Source organism: Calliopsis andreniformis, chromosome 8 (assembly GCF_051401765.1).
Source record: "Calliopsis andreniformis isolate RMS-2024a chromosome 8, iyCalAndr_principal, whole genome shotgun sequence".
In the NCBI taxonomy this organism is placed as follows: domain Eukaryota; kingdom Metazoa; phylum Arthropoda; class Insecta; order Hymenoptera; family Andrenidae; genus Calliopsis; species Calliopsis andreniformis.
In genome coordinates this window covers 1,991,589-2,003,902 of record NC_135069.1, presented here as the reverse complement: position 1 = coordinate 2,003,902, position 12,314 = coordinate 1,991,589, and the positions used below count along the sequence as shown (strand labels likewise).

Genomic DNA, 12,314 nt, shown 5'->3' with positions numbered 1-12,314 from the left:
TTCCCATAGGGAACACGATGCATCGCGTTCGTGGAAAGCGTGGCTGTGAATATGGAAGAACCGACTGAGATTTTCGAGCGGTCCGGAATTGCTGCTCGAAACTGCAAAAAAGTTCTACCATAAGCAGGTGGAAATGGAAGTGGAGTAAAGCTTCTACCGTGTGTAGAGACTGAGATTGGGGTGCTAGTTTCGGTGATTGCAATCTGAATATATAGAGTACATTATATATCTCAAGTCAATATAAAATATCGAAATTCTCGAAGCTATAACTCTTGAAATACTGAAATATTCCACTTCCTCTGCACCTGAATAATATCCAAGCAGTATTCGTCAACAAGCATACGAGGCAACCTGTTCCCCTGATAAACGACGCGGTTGAAGAACCACGTTGCACTGCGTAATGAACAAGTCACGTTTCAACGAGGGGTAATAAGCGCAGCCCGTTTCGAGGGTTGAACGTATCGACGCACGCTTAGCTGATTTGATTTCCACAATTTCCTGGGGAGCCACCGGATCGTCACGCGAATCGAGCTATAATTTAGCGAAGGCCGAGAGGCCGCGTTGGAGAAGTGGCGACGAAACCGAGAGAGGGAGGGTTGAAAGTGGGAAGCGGTAGAGCGGAAAATAATGCAGCGTGCAGAATTACAAATTACACGCTACAGGAGCACTGGGTCCCTCCCAGTGGCGGCAGAGGGGCTTCGTTTCGTTGATTACACAAACAACATTCGTCGTCGCGCAGAGGGTCCGAAAGGGTTGCAGGGGAATAAGAGATGAGGGTGGCATCAAACGCAGTCGTTACAAAGCCGGCTATTAATCTTTATTACAAACAATGCTGTGTGTTAATTCCGTGTAATTTGCCGCGAGTCATGTCCCGCGACATCCTCTGCCTACGAGGTCCTCATCCACGCTACCTTCGCGCGAACCACCGAGCGTTTCCGATTTAATCAGCACACCCCTCTTGGGGGGAGCACTCCCCTTTGGAATTTCTGACGCTACGAAGGAGGCGGGGAGCTGGCGGTAAATACAAACGCGTTAAATATCGCTCCACTCGTTTCACTGCACTTTTTGCGCGACCGATCTAGCGTGAACGCCAGAGGGTTTATCATAACTGCCACACGCTGATTACACCCACATAGCCCGCGCCGATTTATGAAATCATACGGTGCAAAAGTATGGTAGCTTGTTCATTATCAGTCGCTCAGAGGAGGAAGTTGATTGCAGTCTCTGGTTCGTACCAGAGAATCGTTTCTATCCCCGCCGAAACCGAGGGTGAAAGGGCACCTGAGTGCATTTAAATCTCGCACGTCGTTACGAGTTAACGAAGTTCCAGCTGCTACAGTCATCAGGCATCCCTCTGATCATTCTAGCAGCATCTCGCTGACTAACTGAAGGCGCGAAGGAGGAAGAAAATTACAAAAGAAATTGGTCGAAATACCGCGAAGCCATTCAAGCAGCCTCGCTTGGAATTTTCCTTCTCCTCGCCCGGAAAGGAGCGGTTTGTTTAAGCACTGCCACTCCTGTTTATCGGATTCCCTGCGCCATTTCACCCTATCTAGCGGCACAAGTTTGCCAGCCGGCACCGATCTAGATTTACGCGAACGTTAAGGACCGACCACGAGAGCGGGAGCAGGCACGAACGATCAGCTTGCTAGGAACAACACGCGAGGATTCTTCGAGGATGATGTTTGCCTCGATAAGGAAGTACCAGTTTCCCGTATCACCGCTCCTAGACGACCTCGAAAGACATTCCGATCGCTTATCCGCCATAGAGGGCAGGAAATACGCGAACGACGCTTTTACTCGCCTCTCTGTACACGCTCGCCTCGAAACTGTCTACAAACACCTGCTATATCCTCCCATAATGCTCCCTATACCGACTACAGTCTCACTTGGACGACTCACCGAGACCTCGTGGGTTATAACGCGGAGCTGTGTCGTTTTTTTTCGCGCCAGAACACGTCCCTGCATCGATTTCGCATCTACCGAGTGTCTCGGTCGTAAGAGGAGCTGGAAGGGCGACAGGAAAGGACCTCCATTATCCGCGCTCCACTTTTGTCAGGCGTTTCACACTGCACTAGCAGGCTGCCGTTTGCGGGAGAGGGCGAGTCGTAACGCGACGAAATTGCTGCGCTCGTACAGCCGAACAGAACGCCGCCCTTTGCCCATTTTCAGAGAAATCTGGGCAACTGAGACGCTTTGGGCCCTACTTGCTTTCGTCGAGTCAGCTGATTCAGTGATTTCGAGAGACTGCCTTGATTTCAGAGGTTTAAAGGTAGTATCGTTGTTGAGCTCGTTGGAAAATACTGGGAGACTCTTTGTGAGAAATTGCGAAGTAATTTAATTATGGAAGTCGGGGCTGGTGAGCAAACAAATATGTTTTCATAATGGTAAATTATTCATTCACGTAAAAGTTCAGAGGTATTGTCAAATATAACTATTCAGACGGGCATACAGATTCCCTGATTATGAATATCTCATTTCAATCTCATAATTGGGTTAATCACAGCCTCTTCCACGACAATTAGATTTATTCTCGCAGCAGCATCGATCATCGGTGAAGCCACTGGTTAATAATTACAAACCAATCCCAAAACGGCCAACACTGTGACGAACGACACAAGCAGCGACGGAGTTTCGCTATTTATGGTCACCGATCGATTCCTTTCGCTTTCACCAGCCGCCAGGTGAAATCTAATGAACGTCGCGCACGCACACGTTAAAGTTTCGCGTCTGTTACCACTGTTTTCGCTCGAACGAATTACTTGTCTATACGATAAGACGTAAAAGTTGTACATTGAAAGATTTTCGCGGGGAAAAATGATTATTAAAGCAGGGTAGATAGGGGTGCTTCAGGAAATCCTGAAAACCCAGCAAGACTTCGTCCCAGCGACGTAACTTTCACGGTAACAGTGTGCTAGGAAGACTGTCTCATAATTACTGAAAATTATTCATGAGCTACAAGGTCTTGCGGTGCGTTCGTCTCCGTTCTAGATCCGCTTAGCATGCCAACCGAGTTTGCTGCGTGTTCAACAGAATACCGCTGCCTGGAAACGCGATATGGAATCTTTTGTATGGAGCTGCTTCGATGAGAGGAATATCGATCGGACCTTTTACACAGCGCGGTATTCTTCTAAATATAGGCAGTGATCCCCGAATATCGAGCGACCAGGGGGAATCTATTAACAGGTTATTGATATTTTAGCAATTATAACAGACGAGAAATTTATGACTCAGTTTTCCTCTCTCCTATATTCCTTTCAACGTCGCTATAATATATTGCGTGGTAATGGAGAGGATTTGGAAATCGCTGAAGAACTAGTAGAAGCAGATGGTTTTAATACATATGTATATGTAGGATAGTTTTCAAGAGGTGTCAGACTCTTTAAGGGATGATTCTACTTAATTTTTGAAAAGACGCCTAAGATTCGAGTGAAATGTGCCTGACTTATTCTACTAACTTTGGCGTGTCTGACTTATGATTGATTATTCTACTGCCAACGTGCACTTGCCAGCTCAGACATGGCAAACCAGTAGAATAGGTCCTAAGCCAGACAGACAAAACCAGTAGAACAAGTCTCAAGTCAGGCACAACGAAATCAGTAGAATAAGTCTCAAGTCAGACATAACAAAACCAGTAGAATTAGCTCCAATACACTTTCTTAGAAAATAAATACTCTTCAAATCATTCTCATTCTTTCCACCACAATTCACTTAAAGCTCATCAACCCCAAATAATGCTTCAACTATTCCTTCACCAATCGTCTCCATTCCCAGACTCTCACGCCTAACAGGATCAGCCTTCTTGGAGCGACTGAAACCCCCAAAGATGCGAATAGATGGTCCGAATCGTGGAAACCGAAACTTCTTAAGCCAGTTACGTCCTCTTCCGCGAGGTTTAACGCGCCTTTGACGAATGCGAGCTCTCGTAGGTGTGTACGACGGCGAGTTCACGCGCTGGCAATCATGTCTCGGCGATATCGACGGTGGAACAGCATAAACCAGGGGAACACGATTTCGGGCTTTTTGGTATCGAACACTTGGGCGAGGGAGCTCGACGCCGCGCTATATACGGCGAAGATAATCCACTGCTAAGCTCGCTCGATTCGCAAAGACTCCACCGTTTGTTTGAGGATTTGCTATTTCGCTTGACTTCCTTCCGCCCGTCCGCGAGCCTCGCCTTCCCTATTCGCGCGGCTCCTATCTCTCTCTCCGCCTTCCCAACTATTACCACCGAGAGTCGTCGTCCCGAAACTGCTCGACGTACCAGTTTTCCAGAGGACTCGGCGAAACAGTTCGCCAGACTTCGGAGAAGCCGAGGACCGGGGGGGAAGACCCGAGAGGGTGGGGGTGGATAAAGGGGGAGGAAGACTCGGGGAGCAACAGAGGCGAGGATCTAAGAGGGTGAACAAAGGGGGACGCTGGGGGAAGGCGAAAGGGGCAACGTTTTGTTGCCGGTTGAACAACGAAACATTGTTGCTCGGCGCAGGAAGCTCCCTGCCGCGCCGCGATAAGAAAGAATTCGCTCTTTATCTCGTGAGCTGCCTACCTCGCAGCGCGAGAATCCCTTCTGCAATCCTATTGCCGACGCCTGAAAATAATTCTGCGTTTTGTCTAGGAGAGACAAACGCCCCCTTCAATGGGAACCTTTATCTCGCCGAGGAAACGTCGCTTCAATGAACAACGACGAATCTGGGTCCCCAAATTCACTCCCATCTTTGTCGAGTCTTTGTTAATGCTGGGGATATTTGTCTACTTTGTTCTGGAAAAGGGATGAAAGTGGAAGTAAAGTCTGTGAATGGTAGCAAGTGCTGAAAATACAAAAGCAGTTCTGTGCTAAACTCTACGCTGATTCTGGCGCATTCTTTGTTGCAATCAGAAAGATATAAAGGGTTGATGGACTCGAACTTATGGATTAATAAATCGCACGGCTGAATTCATTACCGCAGGGTGATGCCAGGGAGCTCGAAATTGCTTCGTGCCGATACTGTTTTCGCGGTGGCACGACGGGTGACCCAGGAAACGAGCATAAAAATGGCGCTGCGTGCCTCCCGTCGATTCGTTCCAATTCGAGCGGGCGCTGATTTCGCGAGGCGGAGGAAGGGAAAAAAAACGAGGAACAGAGGGCGAGAGAACGATACCACCTGGCGTCAGCCTATCGACTCGATTATATTATCGTTTCGCGCCAAGCCGTGCAGAATATTCGACTTGCGATGGAGAGTCTGATACCTTTTACACTTTCCGATGTTCCATAATTATATTACATCTAATATTCTCTTTGTTTTATCGATCCTTCAGTACCAGAAATATCTACTCAAATCCCTTGAAAATAAAAAAATCAATATTTAATACTTTATGCAGAAAGAAACCCTTGAATTTAAATACGAGAAGAATGACTGCGTTTCATTAACTTTGATCGAATGAACGCCCCTTTGTACCCAACTTCTGCTAGCGTCGAATAGTCTTACATAGCTAATGGCGCACAAATTAACCACGGCTAATTAGTTCTGCTGCAACGATGTAATTGCAGCCCTGTCTGCGCATCAACGTACCAGTTCTACTGATTTCGCCTCGACCGAGGTATAACTAAGTACCTTGCTCGTTCCCTGATTATTAGGATCAGCCGGTTAAAATGTTGCAAGCGTCGCGTAATCATCCCACGAACAGACTGGCACAGGAAACATCCGGGTCCGTTTCACTGTCGAACGACTGTTTGTTCGCGGAGCAGAAATCTCTTAGCGGTATTGGCTGGTCAGTGAATGGTACGCGGCGCGGTCTGAAAAGAGGCTGCTCTGCGAAATGCAGGCAAGTACCGAGTATCCACGCGCTATTCATCGTCTTTGCCAGGGCTGAGAGGATCGCGGCAAGTAACTGACCAGTGTTTCCAATCATTCTTCGAGGTCCGAGGGAAAGGCAACCACAGTGGGCAAACATTTGTCGATACGTCGATCGGTTTCTCCTAGTTTCCTTTCGCGAACGGACGAATTCGACAGAAAGGGTGCTCGTTCACAGAGTCTAATCCTCGGCAGCTTGGAGCGTCGTTAAGCTTGATGCACACTCCGCGCGAGTTTACGAGGCCCTCTGCCTTCCTTCTAAATCTCCTCTCATCCCCTCCTATCAAAGACTCAGACTGTTCTCGGTCCTCGCGATTCTTTGATTCGAAAGCCACACGATTTCTGGCTAGCTGAGACCCTAGATCAAGTGTAATTAAAAGGGTAGTTTCCGAGGACAAGTTTCGAAGCGGATTTTGATTGTTTTTAAATGTCGAAGGGTCCCTGCTAGAGAACGGTGGTTTATTGGAATTGTAGGGCTCTATCAAGGCCGAGGGGGACCAACGATAAATTATCTCGCGCCCTTCTCGTCCCCGCTGCAGTCTTTCTGGCGCGATAAAACGCATCGATCCCAACGTTCGGTGGATAAATGCTGGCCAGCCGTGCATCGCGCACACATCACGCCACGATGCAGCGTCGCGATGGTTTATTCGTACGATGGCGCATACATAGGCGGTACGCTATGTACGAATAAATAAACCGATATTCCAGCGACGGAATTGCAAGAATTTCAGCCCGCCAGCCAAATGACGCGCTCCACCGTACAGTAGCCTCGAGCGTGCTCGACAACAGTCGCGGACTGCGCTTTGTTTCAACCCTTCGCATTAATTCTTCGCCCGTGAACGTGTCCCATCCGCGTCCGACTCGCGACGGCTCACGATGGACGAGCTTTTCAAACTGCGCTTGGAGATTTTACTGGCTTTTAATATTAATAATCGTATTCTATTGGCGCGCCTGGAATTGTTGATTCATGCGCCGCAATTTGAGTGATGGCATATTTGTGATAGTTCTGCAACATACTCGTGGATGAAATAATGAAATGCCTCCGTTTAGATTGCAAAATTTAGAAATCTAAATATTTGGCAATTGAATATTTCAGAATTTTCCTGTCCCAAAAAATAAACCATATTATTAATGGATTTTTCATCAATCAGGTGACACATTTGCACACCTGTGCCTCTCCATATAACGCAATACTAAAATATTGTCACGTTTGCACAGCACAGTTTTTCGACCCTCGCGGTCCCTCACCCTCAACCCTATCCTCTGGAGTTTATTCCGAGAGGCGCATTGTCGGTGGCAGCTGACAACGCGGGGCGAAACAACGAGCAGGATTTGCATACGATCCAAGATCTATTTCGCGTTACAAGAGGCACGCAGCACTTTTTCCCTCTATTCGTTTTCCCTCTTTCAGGCGATGCCCAGCGATTCGCAACGAGAGAAAAGCGAGGTTAATTTGAAAGGGAATGGTGGCTGCAGTCGTGCATCTGGACGCTGCAGTTTTTTAATATCCCTGAACGAGCAGTGGTCGCAGGGGACGGAGGACGGTCATAATTAACAGCTAAATATGACGCGACGAGGTAATCGTTCTCGCTTCGAATGGACTCCCGTAATTCTTGATATCGCGACATAATGGATTATGGCGAATTATCGATCCGCCACGGGCCAGTGACGCTGTCAATTTCGCAAATGCAACAGAGAGAGAATTTTCGACGCGGCGCGGCGCGGCGTTCGCGGTCCCATCGACGAAATCACGAATTTTTCACGATCCCGACCGCGCGATACATAAACTGGAGGTTCGAGAACGAGCGGTGCGAAACGAATGCACCGTGGAACAACAAACTGCAAAAAAGCTATGCAGCTTAATTCTATTATTTAACAGGAGCGTAAATATCCTCGTGCGTCACGGTGAAATGTGCCGTTATTTCCTCGATACTCGACAAACATATTAAAAAGTCGTGTGTACTGTTTCTCCGAACAGCAACCCCCTTTTCGCAGGGTTGAGCTTTTTGTAAATCAACAACCGACAAGCAACTGGGAAATGCAGCGTTCCCGTAATCGATTTCGATTATTCATACGCGCGAGATTGTTTCGGACGTAATACTCCCCGCTATATCCCTTTGACTCCAAGATACGAGGCGTTCCTGCGGTCCACGTCAATTATTCACGCGCATTTCTCGAGCGGCGCGCATCCTCTCTTAAAAAGTCCGCGCGGAACTGAAATAGTAATGCGTCGTTTTACATTTCATGCGACCGAGCGACGCGCATGCGGCCCCCTATTTATTCAGCGACAGAGAACACGAAAACTAAGCCTAGACCCGCAACTTTTCTTACTTCAGCAGGCCAACACTGCATCGTGTGCAGCTGCGCCTGCATCGGCCGCGGGACGCGTCGCGTCGGTTTACGAGATTAGCTCGACCAAACCAGAGGACACGCCGACTGAATTTCCCTCCGACCCCCAGCGGCCACCCTTCCTGTCCTCGCCGCGTTCCTCCTCGCGTTTCCGCGCGGTTACTGTCGTTCCTTTTACCCGCGACGGGGGAAAAAACACGCCAAGCAAATAAATATGGCCCCGTATTCTTTGCCAAGGCATTGTGGTCGGCGCGGTGCAGTAAAATACGGCACTTTTATTATCCCGTGAGCTTCAACGTGGCGCGCCGTGGCCAGAATAAACTCTCGAGACGGTAAACTCTAGGGTAAAACCTATGCGGGATGAAGCAGACTGGGGATCTTCGGATCCCGTATCTCCTATTTATCATACAAACTTTCCTTCATTTTTTACCGCGTTCAGGACAGCGTTTGGCCGACGTCGACGCAGGACCAGGCCAGAGTTTCGCCTGAAAGCGGATCCGACTTGGGGGAAGCAGAAGCTGCTTCGAAGAAAACGATTGCAAAGAATTTCGGAGGACACTGCTGCAGGACTATCGCGGGTAGGAAGCTAAAGGGGGCCACGAGCGAGGAGAAAAAGCGAGAAAAAGCGAGAAAAAGAGGGAAAACTCGGGAAACAGACGGAAGGGGGTGCGAACGAGGGTGAGCTAAGCAAAAAGGACGAGGACGAGGAGAAACTCGGGTGGACTGTCGTTAATAACTGGACTCGACTTGATTATGGTCGCCACGGGCGCATTGGCCGCTTTAGCTTTCGAACGAGGCAGTCGCTAATGGGCCGGATATGGATGAAAAATTATCTTGGCTTAATGCGCCCCCGCGTTTTTCGTTATTACCTGGAGCTTTTAAGGGTCCACTGGGAGTCGAGGCGTCACAGACACACGGGAGAGGGAGATACTATCCTTCCCTCGTTTGTAGGCTCGTGGCTCTAATTTATTCGGCGATTAAGCGTTTGATCGTGGCGCCCGCTATACGCGATTCCATTAGAACAGGCTACACGGTTGATTTCTAACGCGACCGCTGGAATAAACTGATTCGTGCGATCGCCCCGCGGATCACGTTATTCCACCACGCTGCGACCAAGTTATTCACGGGGAGGATCAAAGTGCGGTTTGGCGCAAGGAAAACAGAGTGTTTGGTTGCCCTCAATACCTGGACAAAGCGGGCGAAAAGTATGGAGCGTGCTTGGCTGATTGGATGCTGAAATTATTACCTCACAGTAACCCCACAGGCACACTGTGTGGATAAAAGATTACGTAATTTGGGGGCGTGAGAACTACCTTTGTCGGTCTATCGGCCTTTCCATAACACACTTTATAAAGAACATATTTCTAATGAAATCTATATCATCAATATGTACATGGATAGATCATATTTTAACCAATTGAGCAACAATTAAATATTCTGGAATTATTCCTACAGTTTCTATATCAAAATCTAGAATATTTCACACTTAAAACTGCTTCAACTCGACTCAATACAGCTAACATTATAATTACATTCTTCTCCCCAAACATGCAACTACTCACACGATGTGTCTATAATATAGTTGCATTGGTCAGTAATTCAGTATATGAAGCGAGCTGGATGATCCACCTGAAACTCTAATACCACTAGTACTATATCAGAGCTCACGTTTCACTAGAAACCACAGTTACGCAACGCATATAATCACCCAGCTGCTCCACACTTTCGCCCTGTGTTACCCTATACACTAGATAATCGCAATAAAACAGAAGTTGTCCCAAGCAAGATCTTGCATCCTTGCACTCGAGAATTTATCCGGGAAAATACAGATGGATGCATCGATACGCGTTATCGAGGCACAGTGTCGATGGGCGAAGGACTGGAAGTTATATCGATGGCCACAAAAGCGCGGCAGGGTAACGACGCAACAGATTCCCATCGATGACGGCAGAAGTACGGTAGCCAGAGCATTCTGTGAGCGCAGCGGGTCTCGCAGCTGATCAACCCGCAACTACGATGTTCTGGAGATTAGAGGATACTCAATTAAGGGATTCGGTATCATAGAATTCGAGAGCTTCGGATTAAGGACGCTTATCGCCAGAGTAACTTCGGATTATACGCTGGACTGAGCGGCCGCCTGCGTTCTGCGTGCCGAATCCTATCTAGTCGCTGCGACTCGCGAATGATAACGAAGGATATAACGGTGCTACGACCTGGACGCGAACGCGCAGCTGGGTCTAGAGAATCAGCGAGACCTCGTATGGGAGACGCTCTAGAGATGCGACGTTAGAGATAAACGTGAGTATAACGACTTCTGAAGAGATTTCTCGGAAGGATGAGAGCAACAGCGTGCAGATAACTTTCTGCGATGGTTCAACAATCTCCTCCCCGAGGGTGGGAATCGAAACGTGGACGACCACTGGCCTGAACCAGAGGTCTCGATTTCGATCACCTGAAAAGATCGCGCGCTAATCCAGTGGCGTATGATTTGCGTTCTGTTGCCAGCTGTAACGTTCGCGTAATTAGTAATATCTGATTAACTAAACCGTGGCCGAATCGGATTAAATGAAATCGCAGAGCGAATCGCGGTAAGCTCGTAAATCAGCTTACCCAGCTGCGACTTGTCCTTTATTCATTGTATTTGCGCTTGTTTCCCGTTACACCCTACATTTAGTGTCCATCGGCTCGATAAACATCTCCATTACTGTCGATGTTAAGCGGACTCTTATGTTACTCGTGAATTTATCCCCCAATCACCCTCCTATGCGGATTTCGAATCGCGTCATCCATGTGCTCGAGGGTAGATGAATTTTTCCTTTAAATCGTTCCCCGCAGTATGACAGGAGGACATATATTCGAATTGAGGGAGACTGCGATAAATCGATATTGAAATGCCTATTTAATTTTATCGTAGCGCGGAAATACTTTTCGCGAGTCTAGCGGAAGATGGTTACGCGAATGAATGAATGAATGAACACTCGATGAGAAAACCGAGGAAATACCAAGCATTCTCTGCGACCTTTGAAGTCGATGAAAGCGACACAGTTATCACTGCAGATTCAAGTAATACGACAGCTGATACCTTTGTTTTGATTACTGAATACTTTAGTCTTCATTCGCTCATTCAAGCTTTACTTAATTCATGACTTCACTGTATCCTTTCCGCCTCCTACACGTTCTTCTTACTCAGTTCTCTGGAATTCGCCTCAAGTTTACACTCATTCAAGATTCTGCTAATTTGCCTTTAAAGTAGCTGCACGAGAGAGTGTGCCACAGCTGTTGTGCGAGGAGAAAGGTACTGTCCATAAGCATTCAGACACTTCAATGAGTTTCTGAGTATATTCGAGATAGTTTTCAAGCACAAAAGACTTGGATTATGGGTACTGTTTCCGTCAGCTAAATGTTCTTTAGAATTTTACTCATACCAGAGACATCAACGACAGGAAATACAGCAGAAAACACATACTAAATATTCAGGTTATAGACTCAGACCAAATTAGACCCAGAAAGCGGAAAAATCATAGAAATTCTAAATCCCCTCACGAAAACACTATCCTGATACCAAGTACCTCAGCGTTATCCGAGCAATAAATTACCCCGAAAAATTCCTACCCTCTGTTTACTTTTTCTCCACTCATGGACAGTAAGCCACGCTTCCACCTCCACGACGCAGCAGCGTCAGAAGTAACCCTTTTAAAAAGAGTAAAATTTCGGACTCACCGATCATCGTAAACGAACCCCGCTTGCAGGGTGTTGCAGTAGAGGGCCGTGGCGACGAGGGCGCAGGCTACGGCTAGGATATCCATGTCACATCGTGGCGAGGACGTAGTCGGCGGCAGGGACGTCGACGGTAGCGGCGGCGGCCTCTTAACTTGTTGCACGTCCGCGGGCCTTCCTCCTCCACCACCTCCACAGCCCCTCCTCCTCCACCTCCTGGCTCCAGCGGCTCGTCGTACGGCGGTCGAGACGTCCGCCGGACGGTCCAGCGACCGCCGCTCTGACGCCTGCCCGGATGTATCTCGCCCGGGACGAATGTCGGTGACACGTCGCGAGAAACGAGCCAGTAATCGAGCCGCAGCTCCGTCGAGCCGTGACAAGCTGCGACGAGGAATCGTCGAGTCTCGGAGCGGGCAC

At 48.2% G+C, this 12,314-nt stretch overlaps 1 protein-coding gene across 1 annotated transcript in view; it reads right to left on the bottom strand.

The window, feature by feature from the left end:
* The window catches only part of Tmtc2 (Transmembrane O-mannosyltransferase targeting cadherins 2), a 146,681-nt gene extending 134,605 nt beyond the window's left edge, over positions 1–12,076 (bottom strand). Inside the window, exon 1 of the mRNA XM_076383368.1 lies at positions 11,901–12,076. Coding sequence (XP_076239483.1) covers positions 11,901–11,986 — 86 coding nt within the window. The 5' untranslated portion in view covers positions 11,987–12,076. The remainder of the gene's footprint in view (positions 1–11,900) is intronic.
* Between the last annotated feature and the right edge of the window lie 238 nt (positions 12,077–12,314).